A 20,295-nucleotide genomic window follows, 5' to 3' on the forward strand; every position below is an offset into this window, starting at 1 on the left:
CCGCCGCAAGTTCGCGTGCGCAATGATTCACTCGGCGGGATCGGCTCCAGGCGTTGGTGGAGTCGGCGTGCGCGGGCTCGGCGGTGTCGGAGCTGCTTCGGTGCTGGGATGTGTCGGCGCGGCTTCGGCACTGCTGGGCGGCGATGTAGAGGCGTCGTTCGGGCTTGGCGTCCGTGTGGTCATGGGCGTCGTGGGCGTCGTCGGCGTTGCCGTCGGCAGCTCGCTTAGGATGAGGCCGCGCTACAACAGGTACCACGCCTTGAGCTTCTTGTCGTTGCTCTAGAGCATGTCCGCCCCGCCCATCAGAAAAGCCATGTCGGTGTTCCTCTTCTTCGCGGCGACGTTCGTCCGGAGCAGGTCGAGCTTGATGGCTTTGTTCTTCATCAGCGACGACCACCGCGCCTCGTTCTTCTCTTCGCGTAGGATGGCTCGGGCCTGGGCGTCGGCGAGGCAATGCTCGATGGACTCCTGCACTCGCGCGGTTGCCGCGTCGGTGTTTTTCCCCTTCTTTGCCAATTTGTGGCCGTCCGGCCGCCCCTCTGACGCGCCCGGAGTCGTCGCGCCCGGCTTGTATGTCTCCTTGGCCTTGTCGAGGGCACGTCGGACTTCCGCCCACTTCTCGCACTTGTCAATGCGCTTGTAGACGTGGAGGTGCTTGAAGTCGGCGTCTTGGTTGTCGCCCCGATACATGGCGAACATACGCAGCAGCTGCGCGGAGGGACGAATAGTTGGTGGGCGGCGGGCGTAGACGACGAAGATATGCGGGCGAACGGCGTGCGTACCTGATCCTCAACGCTGGCGCCGCTCTCCGGGCGAGCCGCGACCTCCTCGACGATTCCATGCCATTTGTTGCACGCCAACTGGATACGCCCCCAATGGTTCGCCATCGCCTTGGAGCCGCGCTGCATGTAGACGCCTTTGAAGTAGGGGTCGACGAGCTTCCACTCGTCGAACTCGGCCTTGATGCGGTCCCAGTACATCTCCAAGCTCTGGTTCGCGCCGGTGGTCGGGTCAAGGTAGACGACTTTCCATGCTTCGGCGAGGCATTCCTCCTCCTTGGACGTCCACTTGATGCGCGGTTCGCCTGACCTAGCCGCCCGCTTCTTCTTCTTCTGGCGCCCCTTCGTCGGAACAGGAGCTGGCTCCTCCTCCTCCTCGTCGTCCTCCTCCTCCTCCTTGGGGTTCCTGCGCGTCCTCGCCGTAGACGTAGCGGAGCTCGGCCTCCATGTCGCCGCTGAGATCCACTACCTCGTCCTGGGTGGCGAACCCGGAAGACGCGGCGGCCGCGGTCGATCCTGTCGCGATGATGTTGTCCATGTCAGCCCCCGTGTCGTCGGCGTCGCCGAGGTGCGAGAAGTGCAGCGGTCCACGGTAGAGATGGGGCATCGGCGTGGACGCGTAGGCGGTAGGCGGCGGGCGGCGAGTAGTTGTATGGAGGGTACTGCACGCCGATGAAGGCGGGCGAGGGCGTGCGCGTAGCGGGGTGACCATGAGGGAAGGTCACGTTTGGGTTGAACCCACCGTGCGCGTCGCCGTCGGCGTAGCCGGGCAACGATGAACCCCATGGAGATCCGACGCCTTGCTGTCCCCAGCGCGCGTACTAGGCGTGGCTGACGACGGGTGGATTCATCCCCGCCTGGTCGACCGATGAGGAAGACGCCGCCGCGCGCGCCGCTTTGTCGCGGGCCTTCTTGGCTATGGCCCTGTTCCGCCTGTCGGCGGTGACTGCTTCGTGCCGCTGAACTTCCACCCTCCACTCGGCGTTCGACAAGCCCAGTGGCTTCGATGGCGGCGCCCTCGGCTTCCTCTGCTTCGGCTGGGCTACGGCGCCAGGCGCGGTTGCCGCCGCGCGCGGCATGGCGTACTTCTTTGGTGGCATGGCGGCGACCGGAAGGCGAGCGGGAGGGGGTTTGGCGGGAGAAAGGGAGAGAATGGCGGGAGGAAGGCGAGCGAGCAGGAGAGATGCGAGGGAAAAGCGTCAAGAAACGGCGGGAAAAGGCCCTCGGGTCGCCTCCAGGGCGGGCCCACGCGCCTTTTTCACTTGTGCCGGCTCCCCAAGCGCCCCCCAGGGCGCCGGGTTCGGCCTGGGTCCGCCGGCACCAGTTTTGGCCCGAGCCGGCGAAAAACGGGCTTCTGGGGGCGCGACTGGGGCCTTTTTTTGGCGCTGGCGCAGCAAAATCGCCTGGGGAGGGCCTGTTGGGGGCGCGGCTGGAGATGCCCTTAGAGGCTGCACATGGCAATTTGGGAGGCTTGAAAGCAAGTGGTAGGCATCGTAGCATAGGCATTGCAAAAGAGCGAGCATCTAGCAAAGCAAAGATAGTAGTGATTTCGAGGGTATGATCATCTTGCCTGCAAAGTTGTCAGAGTTGACTGGATCCTCGAAAGCAAACTCAACGGGCTCCTCGTTAGCGAACTCGTCTCCCGGCTCTACCCAAACAAGACAAACAAGCAACAAGGACACAATCAACCACGTGCAAGGATCAAGCAATATGATGCAAACATGGTATGATATGCGGGATGCAATATGTGATGCATATGCAAGATTTGACAAGGGATGCATGAACCTGGCCTCAACTTGGAAAACCAAGTGTGCCACTGGAAAGATGAGATGAAATCGCTTGAAAACAATATAAAGATCACTGGAATCAGAGTTACGGTTTGGAAATGGCAAGCAATTCAAATATGACCACGGTCTGCGATTTCTAGCAAGTAGCCATCTAAATGCAACAAGATGAACACGCTACAGCACCCAAACATGGGAACAAAATACATGGCAGGGATGCATTCAAGATGCTTAACAAAAGTCTATCACTGAGCTACGGCCAATTCATCCATTAACAGGTTCAAACAAGCATGGCAAAAATGCATATGGTAAACCGATCTCAGACTTAGTGAAATTAACACTTGTCTGGAATTTCAGATCAGATAGCACTCTTCGGAGCAACAAAACTACATGCTACAGGATCTGAACATGACAAGGTAAAGCATGGCATGGAGCTACTCAAAGAGATTAACAAAAGTCCCTTAGTGACCTTGAGACAAAAGGGATCATAAAACACATTTGCAAGCATGTGAACATAGCAAAAGCATAATCAGTTCTCAGACTTAGTGAAAACTGGAGCATGCTGAAAACAGATATCAAGTAGGCATGTTTACGAGCTCGATGCACTCACTACGGAGCAAGTCATGACAAGCTAAGCATACACCCATCAAGAATACACAAAATGCAAGCTAGACATGGCAAGAACAATAGCATAGCATACACGGATCAACTACAACATCCTTGGCAAAATCGCTAACAAGTAGAGAATCTGCCCAGATTCACGAAGTAGCAAAAGTAGAGCTCGATTGACTCAAGCTAGGGTGCTCCATAATTGCAAACAAAGACATGGATGGATAGAGCACTACAAGATTAACAAAACATCCTCACCGATCATCCTCAAAAGAGGCACGGATCACTAGGAAACAACATGAACATATGGCCATATGAGATAAACAGCTCAAGGACTTAGTGGAAATGCTAAGTCCTAGAAATCAGCATTACCAAGTGCCTCACTTTGCAAGCTCGTGCTAGTCACCACACACATCACAAAAATACATGGGTTTCACCTCTGGAAAGATGGCAAAACCCTTAACAAAACATATGTAGAGCACATGGGCATATCATGCACACAATAATCATGGCAAAAATGACAAATATCTAAATGGAGTAGCAGATCTGATAATTATCTCAAGTAGCCCTCTTCTAATAGCATTTAGGGCATCAAGATGAACTCAAATGAAAATGATGCAATGGAATGAAATGATGTGCTCTCTGAGACGAACATTTTGATATGCTATATGCCAAAAATGGAGTTACGGATGAGGAGTTACGATGCGATGAACAGGAGCATATGAATTAGGGTTTCGGGCAAAAAGTCAACCCTCGAGATATTTGGATCTAGATCCAGATCCGGGGCACGTTTCCGGAGGTCCGCCGGAATCACTGTTCACCGGAGGGAGGAAGCTCGCCGGAGGTCGGAGTTGAGGAAGGAGAGGCCGGATCCGTTGGTGGAGCTCGCCGGGGCGTCGTGGAGGAGCTCCGGGCGGCGAGGTGGAGGTCCGGCGCGGTGGAGGCGGCAGACGGCGGGGCGCCGACAACGCTGGCGGCGTCGGCGGGTGGTGGCCGGCGCGGGAAAAACTGCGGCGGCGCGGCGGCCACCGGTGGAGGAGCGGGGCAGCTCGTCGAGAGGAGGCGGCGGCGCGCGCCTTGGGCCGGGGAGGGCCCGCGGCAGGCCTTGCGGGCTGCGGCGGAGTGAGAGGAGGCGGGCGACAGGTGGCTGGTCACGGTTGGTGGCGGGGATGATGTCCGCTAGGCGGCGGACATTGTTCGGCGGCGGAGGTGCTGATGGACTAGGGTTTCGGGGGAGGAGAAAAGGAATTTCGGAGGGGGGGTCTTTAAATAGGCATAGAGGGAGCTAGGAGAGTCCAAATGAGGTGCGCTTTTCGGCCACGTGATCGTGATCGAACGCTCTAGATGATGGAGAGGGTTTTGGTGATTTTTGGGCCAAATTGGAGGGGTGTTGGGCTGCAACACACACTAGGCCTTTTTGGTCCCTCGGTTAACCGTTGGAGCATCAAACGAAGTCCAAATGGTACGAAACTTGACAGGCGGTCTACCGGTAGTAAACCAAGGCCGCTTGGCAAGTCTCGGTCCAATACGGAAATGTTTAATCCCCACACACGAAAGAAAGGTAGAAATGACCACCGGAGGAGAACGAAGCGCCGGAATGCAAAACGGACAACGGGGAAAATGCTCAGATGCATGAGATGAACACGTATGCAAATGCAATGCACATGATGACATGATATGAGATGCATGACAATGATAACAACACACGGAGAAAAAGACCCGAAGCCGAGAAAATAAAATAACTTAAGGCCAGAAACGGCAAGAGTTGGATTACATATTGGGTAAATCATATCCAGGGTGTTACAACACTCCACCACTACGAAAGGATCTCGTCCTGAGATCTAGGACTGAAAGAATGCCGGGTATTCAGAGCGGAGGTGATCCTCGCGTTCCCAGGTAGCTTCACGGTGGGAATGGTGTGACCACTTGACTTTGAGGAATTTGATTGACTTGTTGCGAGTCTTGCGTTCAGTCTCTTCGAGAATAGCAATTGGGTGCTCACTATAGGAGAGATCTTCTTGGAGCTCAATGTCCTCGAAGTTGATGGTGCGGTCAGGAGTCTTGAAGAACTTTCGGAGCTGAGAGACATGGAACACGTCATGAACATTTGCAAAGTTTGAAGGAAGCTCGAGTTGATAGGCGAGATCGCCTCTCTTGCTGACAATCTTGAAAGGTCCCACGTATCTAGGGGCAAGCTTCCCTTTGATACCGAAGCGACGAGTGCCTTTCATAGGAGAGATGCGGAGGTAAGCATGATCTCCGATCTCGAAAGCCAAATCACGGTGCTTACTATCATAGTAGCTCTTCTGACGGGATTGGGCTGCTTTGAGGTTATCTCGAATGACTTTGCACATTTCCTCTGCCTCTGTGATTAAGTCATTTCCCAAAAGCTGACGTTCACCAGTTTCAGACCAGTTGAGAGGGGTATGGCACTTCCTGCCATACAAAATTTCAAATGGGGCCTTGCCCGAACTTGCTTGAAACTGTTGTTGTAGGAGAATTCAGCATAAGGAAGACAATCCTCCCACTTCATGCCGAAGGAGATCACACAAGCCCTGAGCATATCTTCAAGAATCTGATTGACACGCTCGACTTGACCGCTAGTTTGAGGATGGAAAGCTGTGCTGAAGCGGATGTTGGTGCCCATGGCCTTCTGAAAAGAATCCCAAAACTTGGAGGTAAAGATGCTGCCACGGTCTGAAGAGATCACTTGAGGAATACCGTGCAGAGAGACAATACAAGAGGTATAGAGTTCCGCCAATTGAGCTGAAGTGATTGACTCTTTGCTAGGCAGAAAGTGAGCCACTTTAGTGAGCTTGTCGATGACAACGAATATAGCATCATTGCCACGTTTGGACTTTGGAAACCCAGTCACGAAGTCCATCTCAATGTGGTCAAACTTCCATTCTAGAATGGCAAGAGGTTGGAGGAGACCAGCTGGCCTTTGGTGTTCTGCCTTCACTCTTATGCAGACATCACACTCATTCACGAATTGAGCAATCTCGCGCTTCATTCGAGTCCACCAATAAGCCTGCTTGAGGTCCTGATACATCTTTGTGCTCCCAGGGTGGATGGAGAGGAGAGAATTGTGAGCCTCGTTCATGATCACTTTACGGAGGTCACCTTTGGGCACAACAATACGATCCTCGAAAAATAGAGTATCCTTGTCATCAAGGCGGTAGCACTTGTACTTGGGTTGACTCTTGGCAATCCCAATCTTCACCTTTTTCACCATAGCATCAAGAAGCTGGGCTTGGCAAATCTGGTCTTCTAAGGTAGGAGAGACTTGAAGGTTGGCGAGGAAACCTTGAGGAACAACTTGCAGATTAAGTTTGCAGAAAGCTTCACAAAGCTCGGTTTGATAAGGCTTGAGAATCAGACTGTTGCAGTAAGCCTTCCTGCTCAATGCGTCAGCAATCACATTGGCCTTGCCTGGAGTATACTCGATACTCGGATTATACTCTTGAATCATTTCGACCCATCGATTTTGCCTGAGGTTGAGATTAGGCTGAGTGAAGATGTACTTGAGACTCTTGTGATCAGTGAAAATGTCCACTTTTCTTCCCAATAAGAGATGTCTCCAAGTCAAAAGAGCATGCACAACTGCCGCCAACTCGAGATCATGAGTGGGGTAGTTCTTCTCATTGGGCTTCAACTGGCGAGAGGTATAAGCCACAACTTTCTTCTCTTGCATCAAAAATGCACCGAGACCTTGGAGAGAGGCATCACAAAAGACCTCATACGGCTTGGATTCATCAGGCGGAGTCAGAACTGGAGCAGTGATCAATTTCTCTTTCAAGGTGTTGAAAGCAATGTCACACTCCGGAGACCAAACGTACTTGACGTTCTTCTGGAGAAGATTTGAGAGAGGCTTCGTGATCTTAGAAAAGTTTTCAACGAATCTTCGACAATAGCTTGCGAGACCGAGGAAGCTATGGAGTTGCTTCATGTTCTGAGGAGGTTCCCAATTCACAATTGCAGACACCTTCTCAGGATTCACCGCAATGCCCTTGGCAGAGATGATATGACCAAGATAAAGAACCTCATCGAGCCAAAATTCACACTTGGAGAACTTGGCGTAGAACTGGTGTTCCCTCAGCTTATCGAGTACCAAACGCAAGTGTTTGGCATGATCTTCCTTGTTCTTCGAGAAAACCAGAATGTCGTCGAGATAGACCAAAACGAAGTCATTGGTGTTGGCGTTGAAGATGAAGTTCATCATGCGAGAGAACGTCGGAGGAGGGCTGACGAGGCCAAAAGACATGACAGTGTATTCATATGAACCATAGCTTGTCCTGAAAGCCGTCTTGGGAATATCTTGCTCACGGATTCGAATCTGATGATAGCCCATACGGAGATCAGGCTTGGAGAATACTTGGGCACCTTTGAGTTGTTCGAACAGCTCGTTAATGTTGGGAAGTAGGTATTTGTTCTTGATGGTCTTCTTGTTCAATGGACGGTAATCAACACAAAGTCGGTCCGTTCCATCCTTCTTCTTCACAAAAAGAACACCACAACCCCACGGAGAAGAACTAGGCCGGATAAGACCCATTCTTTCTTGAATATCGAGTTGCTTCTTCAGCTCCTTCAACTCTTCAGGTCCGAGCTTGTAAGGACGCTTGCACACTGGTTCTGTGCCAGGCTCAAGATCAATGACAAATTCAACTGGCCGGTGCGGAGGCATTCCTGGAAGCTCTTCTGGAAAGACGTCTTGATATTCGCAAATGACTGGAATCTGCGAGATAGCATCTAGTTCACCCTTCTCATTGAGAGAAAACAGACGAATGGTATCATCACGAGCGGCAAAGACAATTACATCCTCATACGAATGAGTCAATTGAATCTGCCTGGCAGCACAATCAAGATGCGCCTTGTGCTTAGAAAGCCAATCCATTCCGAGAATAAGATCAATATCCGAGTCACCAAGAACAATAGGGGAAGCTACAAATTTGTAGTCACCCAAAGTGATAGTAATATCCGGGACGCAGAAATTAGCTGTCATTTGCTTGCCCGGTGACACGATTTGCAAAGAATTTTGCAGATACTGATAATCGCACTCATACTTCAATGCAAAAGGTTTGGAAATGAAACGATGCGATGCACCAGTGTCAAAAAGAACTTTAGCAGGAATATCATTAACAGGAAGGTTACCCATGATGACATCTGATGAATCCTCTGCCTGAGCTGCATTCACCATATTGACCTTGGCGTATTTGGGGTTATGCTTGACCACAGCTGTACTTGTCGATCTCACAGGAGGAGGAGGAGGAAGACGCCTCTGGTTGAAACACTTGTTGGCATAGTGACCCTTCTGTTGGCACTTGTTGCACGTGACCTCTGAAAGCGGACGGTGGTACGGAGCACTCGATCTTGGAGCTTGAGACGACGTCTTGTTCTGAAAGCCAGGGTTGGGTGGGTGGGAAGAACCACTGCCACCTTTGCTCTTCTGATACGGCTGACGAAACGCAGGAGGAGGAAGCCAATACTTCTGCTGCTTGGCCACTTGAGTGGAGGAAGAAGGAGTAGCATCTCTGACTCACTTCTTGGAAGCATCACACCTCAGTTGAGCGGCTTCTTGCTTCAATGCCATGTTGTAGAACTTGTCGTACCTCAAGGGCTCAAAGAGAACAAGAGCTAGCTAGATTTCTTCTCTGAGACCACCCCTGAACTGGTATATCATGCTCTTCTCATCAGGGACATCCTGCTTAGCAAAGCGGGTGAGCTTCTGGAACAACTTGTTGTAGTCATAGACAGACAAAGAGCCTTGCTTCAGGTTGCGGAATTCCTCACGCTTTCTTTCAACCACACTCTTAGGGATGTGATGAGCTCTGAAATCTTGACGGAATTCATCCCAGGTAATCACACGTCCACCTCTGGAATCCTTGTACTGCTGGAACCATTCTGCAGCTTGGTCTTTGAGTTGGAAGGAAGCGAACTTGACGAAGTCCTCAGGCATGACGTTACTGCACTCGAAATGCTTGCACAGATCCACGAGCCAATCGTCAGCATCAGTTGCCTCAACACAATTGCTGAAAGTCTTTGGCCCGTTAGCAAGGAACTGGTTGAGTGTAGCAAAGTGATTCTGATTGTTGCCTTGGTTCCCTTGGTTGCCTTGATTGTGCTCTTGAAGAATTTGCATGATCAACTGTGTGTTTGCATTGGTTGCGGCCATCACAGCTTGCCATGCCTCCGGAGGAGGTGGAGGTGGTGGCGGATCTTGATTCTGATTCTGATTGGTGCTCTTAGCGGGAGCCATCCTGAAGAGGTTGACCACCGTTAGCACATAGACAGATAAATGAAGCTGAATCCAACGGGATGAAAATTGCAACATAAAGTCTTCACATCCGAACAAAATGAACGAATGCATTCCTCTTGAAATGGTCACATATCCATAAATTGAGAAGCCACGTAGAATTTAGGTAGAGAAATAAATCAACAAGGTACGGATCAAGAACGAATACTCGGTAAGAAATCCCAATCTCAAACCAAATATCCGTGGAAGAAGAACTAGAGCTACAAGAATTCCCACCTATGGAACTCCCGAACCTTTCCGGTTATGCAATCAGGTGTTGGGGATACAGGGGAAGCATAATATCTCACCCAAATCTAGCAAATCCTACATCCAGCTGTATCCATCCTTCAACATATAACCGAGAAAAACTTCGGAAACCATCTACCTCAACCTTCGAAAAGCATCCGTTATACAAGTTATGGCGATACTCCCGAACTCCCGCCCCAGTACTGGGTGGCGTCGAGGTTATCTCACCAACGAACTGCATAAAAGAGATTTTCGATGTCGGCGTACTAAACTCAGGTATTCCAGAACTGCAACGATAAAATTGTGACGACAACACCTCAGAGCTCTACTCCCCAGGACACCTCCACAAAACCCCTGACAGGAGGCACCAAGACAATGTTCTCATCACAAAACCATCGGAACGATTCCAAGATACCCGCATGATCCTAAAAAAATTTAGTGAAATTTGAGAAGAGAAGAGTCAAAACTCTACGTCAGGATGCCTTACCAGAGCGATGAGGAGACTGGGAAGTAAAAAGAATTCCTAAACTCTCCGATATATAATTCCTAATGACTCAAAATATTTTTCTAGACACAACTCGGTTGCTAAAAACGATCAAACAGTGGGGGCTCCTAAGGTCGGGGAAGGCTCTGATTACCAACTTGTAACACCCTCGATGCGACTATAGCTCCCACGTGTCGAGGCACGACTTAGAGACATAATCGCATTGAAGGCATATGTCGCAAGTTAGGCAATCTTCACAACATCCCATGTAATATAAATAATAAAGGGGAGATAACATAGTTGGCTTACACTCGCCACGTCAATCAAAATACATAGATAGCATTACAACATTCAAACACTCATGGCCCGACTACGGCACCAAAATAAAAGATAAACCCAACATGCGACACGGTCCCGATCACCCCAACTGGGCACCACTACTGATCATCAGGAAAAGAAACATAGTATCACTGAGAGTCCTCATCGAACTCCCACTTGAGCTCAAGCGCGCCATCTTGAGCGGAATCATCAGGCCCTGCATCTGGTGTAATAGTAATCTGTGAGCCACAGGGACTCAGCAATCTCGCACCCTCGCGATCAAGACTATTTAAGCTTAATAGGTAAGGCAAGGTAAATATATGTGGAGCTGCAGCAAGCGACTAGCATATATGGTGGCTATCCTGTTCGCAAAAGAGAGCGAGAAGAGGAGGCAAAGCGCGAACGGGCAATCTAGAGAACAACCTGCGCAAGCATTACTCCAACACCGTGTCCACTTCCCGGACTCCGCCGAGAAGGGGCCATCACGGTAACTCACACTGTTGATTCATTTTAATTAAATTAAGGTTCAAGTTGTCTACAACCGGACATTAACAAATTCCCATCTTCCCATAACCGCGGGCACGGCTTTCGAAAGTTCAAATCCCTGCAGGGGAGTCCCAACTTAGCCCATGACAAGCTCTCACGATCAACGAAGGAATAGACCTCCTCCCGAGACGTTCCGATCAGACTCGGTATCCCGGTTCTTCAAGACACTTTGACAAGTTAAAACAAGACCAGCAACACCGCCCGAATATGCCGACAAATCCCGATAGGAGCTGCACATATCTCGTTCCCAGGGCACACTCAGATGAGCTCTCCATACAACTAAAACCAAACCTCGAGTTTCCCCGAGGGGGCGCTGCACAGGACTCTAGTTCGGACCAACACTCAGAGGAGCACTGGCCCGGGGGGTTTAAATAAGATGACCCTCGGGCTCCGGAAACCCAAGGGAAAAAGAGGCTAGGTGGCAAATGGTAAAACCAAGGTTGAGCATTGCTGGAAAAGCTTTAATCAAGGCGAACTATCAAGGGGTTCCCATTATAACCCAACCGCGTAAGGAACGCAAAATCCGGGAACATAACACCGATATGACGGAAACTAGGGCGGCAAGAGTGGAACAAAACACTAGGCGAGGGGCCGAGCCTTCCACCCTTTACCAAGTATATAGATGCATTAAGATAACATGGCAATATAATGATATCCCAACAAGTAAATAATGTTCCAACAAGGAACGGTCTCCAATCTTCACCTGCAACTAACAACGCTATAAGAGGGGCTGAGCAAAGCGGTAACATAGCCAATCAACGGTTTGCTAGGACATGGTGGTTAGAGGCTGCACATGGCAATTTGGGAGGCTTGAAAGCAAGTGGTAGGCATCGTAGCATAGGCATTGCAAAAGAGCGAGCATCTAGCAAAGCAAAGATAGTAGTGATTTCGAGGGTATGATCATCTTGCCTGCAAAGTTGTCAGAGTTGACTGGATCCTCGAAAGCAAACTCAACGGGCTCCTCGTTAGCGAACTCGTCTCCCGGCTCTACCCAAACAAGACAAACAAGCAACATGGACACAATCAACCACGTGCAAGGATCAAGCAATATGATGCAAACATGGTATGCTATGCGGGATGCAATGTGTGATGCATATGCAAGATTTGACAAGGGATGCATGAACCTGGCCTCAACTTGGAAAACCAAGTGTTCCACTGGAAAGATGAGATGAAATCGCTTGAAAACAATATAAAGATCACCGGAATCGGAGTTACGGTTTGGAAATGGCAAGCAATTCAAATATGACCACGGTCTGCGATTTCCAGCAAGTAGCCATCTAAATGCAACAAGATGAACATGCTACAGCACCCAAACATGGCAACAAAATACATGGCAGGGATGCATTCAAGATGCTTAACAAAAGTCTAGCACTGAGCTACGGCCAATTCATCCATTAACAGGTTCAAACAAGCATGGCAAAAATGCATATGGTAAACAGATCTCAGACTTAGTGAAATTAACACTTGTCTGGAATTTCAGATCAGATAGCACTCTTCGGAGCAACAAAACTACATGCTACAGGATCTGAACATGACAAGGTAAAGCATGGCATGGAGCTACTCAAAGAGCTTAAGAAAAGTCCCTTAGTGACCTTGAGCCAAAAGGGATCAGAAAACACATTTGCGAGCATGTGAACATAGCAAAAGCATAATCAGTTCTCAGACTTAGTGAAAACTGGAGCATGCTGAAAACAGATATCAAGTAGGCATGTTTACGAGCTCGATGCACTCACTACGGAGCAAGTCATGACAAGCTAAGCATACACCCATCAAGAATACACAAAATTCAAGCTAGACATGGCAAGAACAATAACATAGCAAGCACGGATCAACTACAACATCCTTGGCAAAATCGCTAGCAAGTAGACAATCTGCCCAGATTCACGAAGTAGCAAAAGTTGAGCTCGATTGACTCAAGCTAGGGTGCTCCATAATTGCAAACAAAGACATGGATGGATAGAGCACTACAAGATTAACAAAACATCCTTACTGATCATCCTCAAAAGAGGCACGGATCACTAGGAAACAACATGAACATATGGCCATATGAGATAAACAGCTCAAGGACTTAGTGGAAATGCTAAGTCCTAGAAATCAGCATTACCAAGTGCCTCACTTTGCAAGCTCGTGCTAGTCACCACACACATCACAAAAATATATGGGTTGCACCTCTGGAAAGATGTAGAGCTCATGGGCATATAATGCACACAATAATCATGGCAAAAATGACAAATATCTAAATGGAGTAGCAGATCTGACAATTATCTCAAGTAGCCCTCTTCTAACAGCATTTCGGGCATCAAGATGAACTCAAATGAAAATGATGCAATGGAATGAAATGATGTGCTCTCTGAGACGAACATTTTGATATGCTATATGCCAAAAACGGAGTTACAGATGAGGAGTTACGATGCGATGAACAGGAGCATATGAACTAGGGTTTCGGGCAAAAAGTCAACCCTCGAGATATTTGGATCTAGATCCAGATCCGGGGCACGTTTCCCGAGGTCCGCCGGAATCACTGTTCACCGGAGGGAGGAAGCTCGCCGGAGGTCGGAGTTGAGGAAGGAGAGGCCGGATCCGGTGGTGGAGCTCGCCGGGGCGTCGTGGAGGAGCTCCGGGCGGCGAGGTGGAGGTCCGGCGCGGCGGAGGCGGCAGACGGCGGGGCGCCGACGAGGTTGGCGGCGCCGGCGGGCGGTGGCCGGCGCGGGAAAAACTGCGGCGGCGCGGCGGTCACCGGTGGAGGAGCGGGGCGGCTCGTCGAGAGGAGGCGGCGGCGCGCGCCTTGGTCCGGGGAGGGCCCGCGGCAGGCCTTGCGGGCCGCGGCGGAGTGAGAGGAGGCGGGCAACAGGTGGCTGGTCGCCGTTGGTGGCGGCGATGATGTCCGCTAGGCGGCGGACATTGTCCGGCGGCGGAGGTGCTGATGGACTAGGGTTTCGGGGGAGGAGAAAAGGAATTTCGGAGGGGGGTCTTTAAATAGGCATAGAGGGAGCAAGGAGAGTCCAAATGAGGTGCGCTTTTCGGCCACGCGATCGTGATCGAATGCTCTAGATGATGGAGAGGGTTTTGGTGGTTTTTGGGCCAAATTGGAGGGGTGTTGGGCTGCAACACACACGAGGCTTTTTCGGTCCCTCGGTTAACCGTTGGAGCATCAAACGAAGTCCAAATGGTACGAAACTTGACAGGCGGTCTACCGGTAGTAAACCAAGGCCGCTTGGCAAGTCTCGGTCCAATCCGGAAATGTTTAATCCCCACACACGAAAGAAAGGTAGAAATGACCACCGGATGAGAACGAAGCGCCGGAATGCAAAACGGACAACGGGGAAAATGCTCGGATGCATGAGATGAACACGTATGCAAATGCAATGCACATGATGACATGATATGAGATGCATGACAACGATAACAACACACGGAGACAAAGACCCGAACCCGAGAAAATAAAATAACTTAAGGCCGGAAACGGCAAGAGTTGGATTACATATTGGGTAAATCATATCCGGGGTGTTACAAGGGGACAAACACAATTCATTGCTGTTGTGACCTTTTAGTGTACTGCATAAATCACTCTTTTTGTAAGAGTGTTTTGTGCAGTGCACCTGAAATGACACATTGGTAATGTCGATCTATTTTAGGTGCACTACACAAAAACAAGGAACTGATGTCCGAGCTCCTGATCTCTAATGGGAGACATTAAAAGTATTTTCTAGTGAGTTGAAGGACTCGTGGAATATACTTGGACCTCGTTGCTGATTCTTCGATGGCAAGACTCTTCTCCCCATTGGATTGTCGTAGGCAAAGTCTATTTAGTTGAATATGTTCGTAGATAATTGTACATATGACAATGTATGCAGGAAATGTAATGCGATTTTGTGCTCATATATTGTGCATGAACATAACTTTATGTTGTAGTGCAAAATGGGGCAGCCCCATTTTGCATTACCAAAAGTTGTCATCACTGAGTAGTCCTATGCAAACGGCCAGTCAGCAAAGAACTTCATGGAAGACCCTTTTCAAAGTTATCACTGACTGGTCAGTCCATCTGTGATGAAAGGCATCACTGACTGGTTAGCTGGCTTGTTTGTGATTACAGTGTCATCACTGACCCTGAGGCATTGACGGGCCTGATACTCGTTTGCAATGATACAATTTGGTCGGTTAGTGCTATTCGAATCTGTAGTAGCGCGGTGGCGTCGGTGCTGGTGACGGCGACGCTCTTGAGCACTGTTTCCCTCCTTGGAGGCGTCACTGTGGGTGGCCTCCTCGTCCGTGCTCTAGGTGAAAACACTTGGTCCCTCTCTGGGCCAGGCGACAGCGGTACTGTGGAGTTGTTACCTTCTTGGAGGCTCCGGAGCTAGGTCCCTATCCATTGATGGTCGGAGTATGGTGGTGGAGGTCAACTTCTTCTCTTCATGTTGAGAGTTTCGTGGCCTCGGCGCTGGTGCTCTCAGGGTCGACATGTTTGCATAGGGGTTGTGCTCTGTGTCCTTACTATGGAACCTCGGCATCAATGTCCATACAGGCTCTAGGGTGGTGAGCGCCTCCTTGCCCGATGGTGCATCGTCCTTTTGATCCAGGGCGAGGGAGGAGGGGGCTCCTTTCGGCGGTGGAGCTGGCTGGCACTGCCTGCCATGGTTGCCGCCCTGGTGATGGCAAAGGCATCCCCCCTTGCCGGCTTGTCCCCTGTTCCAGTTGGTAGTGATCTTAGCTCCGGTTGCCTGATCACGGACGAGGACCCGGATGGCTCCAAGCGGTGCCTCAATCTTCCCCTCGATAGGCTTGTTGTTTTCTAGGGTGTGTGGCTGTTCCTGGGCATCGGTGTATCATGCCGTTTGCTTTTCCTTTCCTTTGTTGTGTGTGTTTGTTTTGTTGTTGTATTGTAAGGTTATATGTAAGGGCTTCATTAATTTAAAGCCGACGGTAGCCTCTTTTTATGAAAAAAAGGGTGCAGCTCCCCAAGTTTAGAGAGGATGGTATGATCTCTCACTTGATATGTTATATTTATAATAGTCAGGTTGCTGTTAGGGTCCCCTTCTCTCACATGGTAGCTTTTTTTTCCTGCCAAAAGAAGTCCACTTCTCTGGCTAATAGTATAACTAGTTAGGCACGGTCATAGATTACTATGATTAAACCTTGTCAACATATATCCAAATGGTTGATGATCGAGTCAAACGGCGCATGGTTGATACCCGTATTATTATCTGAAAAGGAATACCAGTTTTCTTCTCCTTCACACCAGACATCCGCAAGTTGAAGCGGTATTAATTCTGTGCCACGCACATGTGCTTTATAAAGCGATGTATCCTAGTACACCTTTTATATAGCTTTATAAAGTGCAGAATATATCCTCCACTTGCTTCTTCCTTTATACAATATCCTCCACTTACTTAAAGGATAATGATTCCCGTCTACCCACCGATGGACAAAAGGTAGCGCATTGGCTCATGGAATGGTGAGTGAATGGCTCTAGTTCTGCACACACGTGTGCAGCGTTGAATCGCCAAGAACGCATGGCCAATCCTGGGCGTCGACGTAAGTAATTGTTCTCGTCTAGATCTGTTTATCTTAGGAGCACTTTGGTGCTTCGTGTCAGAACCAAACGGAAACTATACCTTAATTCCGTTATCTAAAAAAAATCTTGCTATATGTTATTCTGAGTCGCCCATGCTTGCAGACCCAGAAGATAGAAGGATATTTTGATGTAATATGGCCTTCTTGATTCTCCACCAGACCAAGAGGAGTCACATACAAAAGCTATGCTTGCCCACCCATTAATGGCTATAAATCTTACTTTAAAATTTACTAGCAAAAATGCCCATGCGTTGCAAAGGGGATATTCCATAAAAATGACATCATATGATGAAAATGGGCAAAAAAAACATCAATAGATTACGTGTGTTTTTATCTCCTCACCGCATCCTTCTTGCCGTGCACGCCCTTGCGGGATCTGCCTCATCTTCGTCGTGAAGCCCAACCGTCCACCATCACCGTGATGGCCCCACATGGCGGCAGCCGAGGTGGGCGCCTGACCTACATGACACCAAGCAAAGTCGAGAATGTCTTTGAGGCACCAGCGAGGCGCCAATGTTGCCCACATCCTACGGCCTACTACTCCTCTACCCAAGGATGCGGCCTCAGGGAGCGTGCGAGCACGCAGTGGCACGAGGCGGGCCTCCATAGCAAGGCCCAACTTTGTGAGCATCTGGTCTAGGGCATCCTGCCTCTCCGCAGAATATCGGGGCGGCCGACGACTCCATCATTTAGTAGCTTAGGGCATCTTCAGCCGTTGGCCCCCCCAGGACGCATAAAAATCGCCCCCTGGGGGCGAGCCGGCGATGCATTCGGCGCTGGGGGCGGTTTTGCGCCCAGTCGTCGCCCCCAGGCGCCGAAATTGGCCCACTTTCCAGCCCAATTTCGGCGAATAAACGGCCCATATGGGCGAGAATAGGCCCATATTCGGCGTGGTTTCGCCGTGTCTCGGCGTTCAATTATCAACACAATTATTTCTTATCACATATTTCATCACAGAAAAATCAAATACTTTAACAAAATACTACAACAACAAATAGTTCAATACAAATTATATTGTTCAACAAATAAAAACTCGTATTTCATCACGAGGCGTCCCCCTTGAGCCTTCATAGGTGCTCAATCAGATCTTTCTGCAGTTGATGATGCACCTGTGGGTCTCGAATCTCCTGACGTATACTGAGATAGGCAGTCCAAGTTGCCGGTAGCTGGTGATCAACTTCGACTAGAGGACCCTGCCTGTAGTATGGTTCAGTGTCAAACACTGGGTCTTCTTACTCGCTCTCGATGATCATGTTGTGCAAGATAACACAGCAAGTCATGATATCCCACATTTGATCTTTCGACCAGGTCTGAGCGGGGTACCGAACAACAGCGAATCGAGATTGGAGCACACCAAATGCCCGCTCGACATCCTTCCTGCAAGCCTCCTGAAGCTTCGCAAACCAGGCGTTCTTGCCTCCTGCCACAGGGTTTGAGATCGTCTTCACAAATGTTGACCATCTCGGATAGATGCCGTCAGCTAGATAGTACCCCTTGTTGTATTGGTGCCCATTGATCTCGAAGTTCACCGGAGGAGAATGGCCCTCAACGAGCTTGGTAAAAACAGGAGAGCACTGCAGCATGTTGATGTCATTGTGAGTTCCTGGCATACCAAAGAAGGAGTGCCAAATCCAGAGGTCCTGTGTGGCTACCGCTTCAAGCACCACACTGCAACCGCCTTTGGCGCCTTTGTACATCCCCTGCCAACCAAATGGGCAGTTCTTCCATTTCCAACGCATGCAGTCGATGCTTCCAAGCATCCCAGGAAATCCTCTTGCTGCATTCTGGGCTAGGGTCCGAGCAGTGTCTTCCGCATTGGGTGTTCTCAAGTATTGTGGCCCAAACACTGCCACCACTGCCCGACAGAACTTGTAGAAACACTCTATGCTGGTGGACTCGGCCATGCGCCCATAGTCGTCGAGTGAATCACTGGGAGCTCCATATGCAAGCATCCTCATCGCTGTCGTGCACTTCTGGATGGAGGTGAATCCAAGAGCGCCAGTGCAATCCATCTTGCACTTGAAGTAGTTGTCGAACTCCCGGATGGAATTCACAATCCTGAGGAAGAGCTTTCGGCTCATCCGATAACGGCGCCGAAATGTTCTCTCGCCATGAAGTGGAGCATCGGCGAAGTAGTCGGAGTAGAGCATGCAGTAGCCTTGCAGACGATGCTGGTTCTTTGCTTTCACCCGCCCCGGCGCCGAGCCACCTCGCCGCGGCTTTTCATTGCTCGCCAGCAGCTGGGCGAGGGCGGCGAGCACCATCAGATGCTCTTCTTCCTGGACGTCGGCCGCGGCTTCCTCCTCCAGCAGCACGGCGAGCTCTTCCTCCTCGTCCGAGTCCATCGCCGAGACGGGCAAATCGCCGAACACCTTGCGCTCGGTGGCCGTGACCCCGCCGTTAAACCGCGCCTCCGCGGCCGGAAACTGCGACCGGAAACGCCCAGCTGTTGCGGGAGGGGCTGCCGCGGCGAAGTGCTGCTATTTTCCGGCCGGGAATGGCTATCTAGCGGAGTCGGGCGGCGGCCGTCGCCGGGATACAGCTAGTGGTGGCCGAGGGCGCGGGGTTGCGAGGCGAGTCGGGGATGAAAACCTTGACTTTTCCGCCTGGCGGTGTGGGCCAGGCGTGCTTTTCCCTAGCGCCGGAGCCCCCAACGGCTCGCCAGCGCGCCGGGTTCGGCCTGTGACCGCCGGGCGGAAAAAAGGTCCGAACCGGCGATTTTCGGCGTCCTGGGGGCGCGACTGGGCCGTTTTTTCGGCGCCGGCGTCGAAAAAGTGGCGTGAGGGGGCCTGTTGGGGGCGCGGCTGGAGATGCCCTTAGATAGTGTATTTAAATGAATTTCAACGCATCATGTTAGTACTAATTATATTATCACAAAATCAGCACATATGTACATTGAGCTCTCTCACAGAATTTTAACACATCCATACAACTGCTTATACATTAACAGATCCACACTTATACTCACATCTGTACAACAACAGCAGTAGCACAGCCTAGCAGCTACAGTAAAATAAAGTAGCAATATAGCAAAAGCAGCAGTCGTCAGGCACAGGAAAGCAACGTGCCAAAGAACTAAACTAATACAATTAACTTCTACTGATGCTCAATCTAGCTAAGCACATCAGGAATCCAACCTCCAAAGATACTAATTCGTTTATTCTTCATATCATGCGATTCTATAAGTAATGGACCTAGCCTAACATACCTCTTGGCAGCGTTCCTAGCATATCTTCCATCATTGGTAGGTAATGAAACTGGAGCAGGAGTGTTAGTCCCAAGTATCTGCATTTTCATAGGCTAGCCATCAAACTGTACATTGTTATATTTCTTCATCATTGCAATAGCATCACCACGCCTTGCAAATATAACTCCGGTTGATCGTGCAAAAAAAAATTACTGCCCTGCACCACACAGAAAAACACACAAGTTCAGTAAAGAATCTATCTTGTGAAGGCCCAACTTTGTGAGCATCTATCTTGTGAAGAATCGATCCAGCTGCTTGGTGGTGTGTAATCATGCACTATCGTGTCTCGTGGCTGAGCATGCTTTGTGGTGCATTGAACTCGTACTCGGTGCAGATGATGCTCCCGGGAGCAGCACGCTAGTTCTGCGGTGCCGCGGGACCCCGAGCATAAGGTGCGCGGTGCCGCTCCGATGGTGGAT

At 50.2% G+C, this 20,295-nt stretch overlaps 1 protein-coding gene across 1 annotated transcript; it reads right to left on the reverse strand.

The window, feature by feature from the left end:
• Window positions 1–279: 279 nt before the first annotated feature.
• Window positions 280–909, reverse strand: LOC125554683. Its single transcript, XM_048718161.1, has 2 exons — window positions 783–909; window positions 280–708 (listed from the first exon to the last, which is right to left on the reverse strand). Exons 1-2 carry the CDS (start codon window positions 906–908, stop codon window positions 280–282), a joined length of 555 nt encoding a protein of 184 aa, XP_048574118.1. The 5' UTR covers window position 909.
• Window positions 910–20,295: the final 19,386 nt, after the last annotated feature.

The sequence above is a fragment of the Triticum urartu genome, chromosome 4 (genome assembly GCF_003073215.2).
Source record: "Triticum urartu cultivar G1812 chromosome 4, Tu2.1, whole genome shotgun sequence".
Classification (NCBI taxonomy): Eukaryota; Viridiplantae; Streptophyta; class Magnoliopsida; order Poales; family Poaceae; genus Triticum; species Triticum urartu.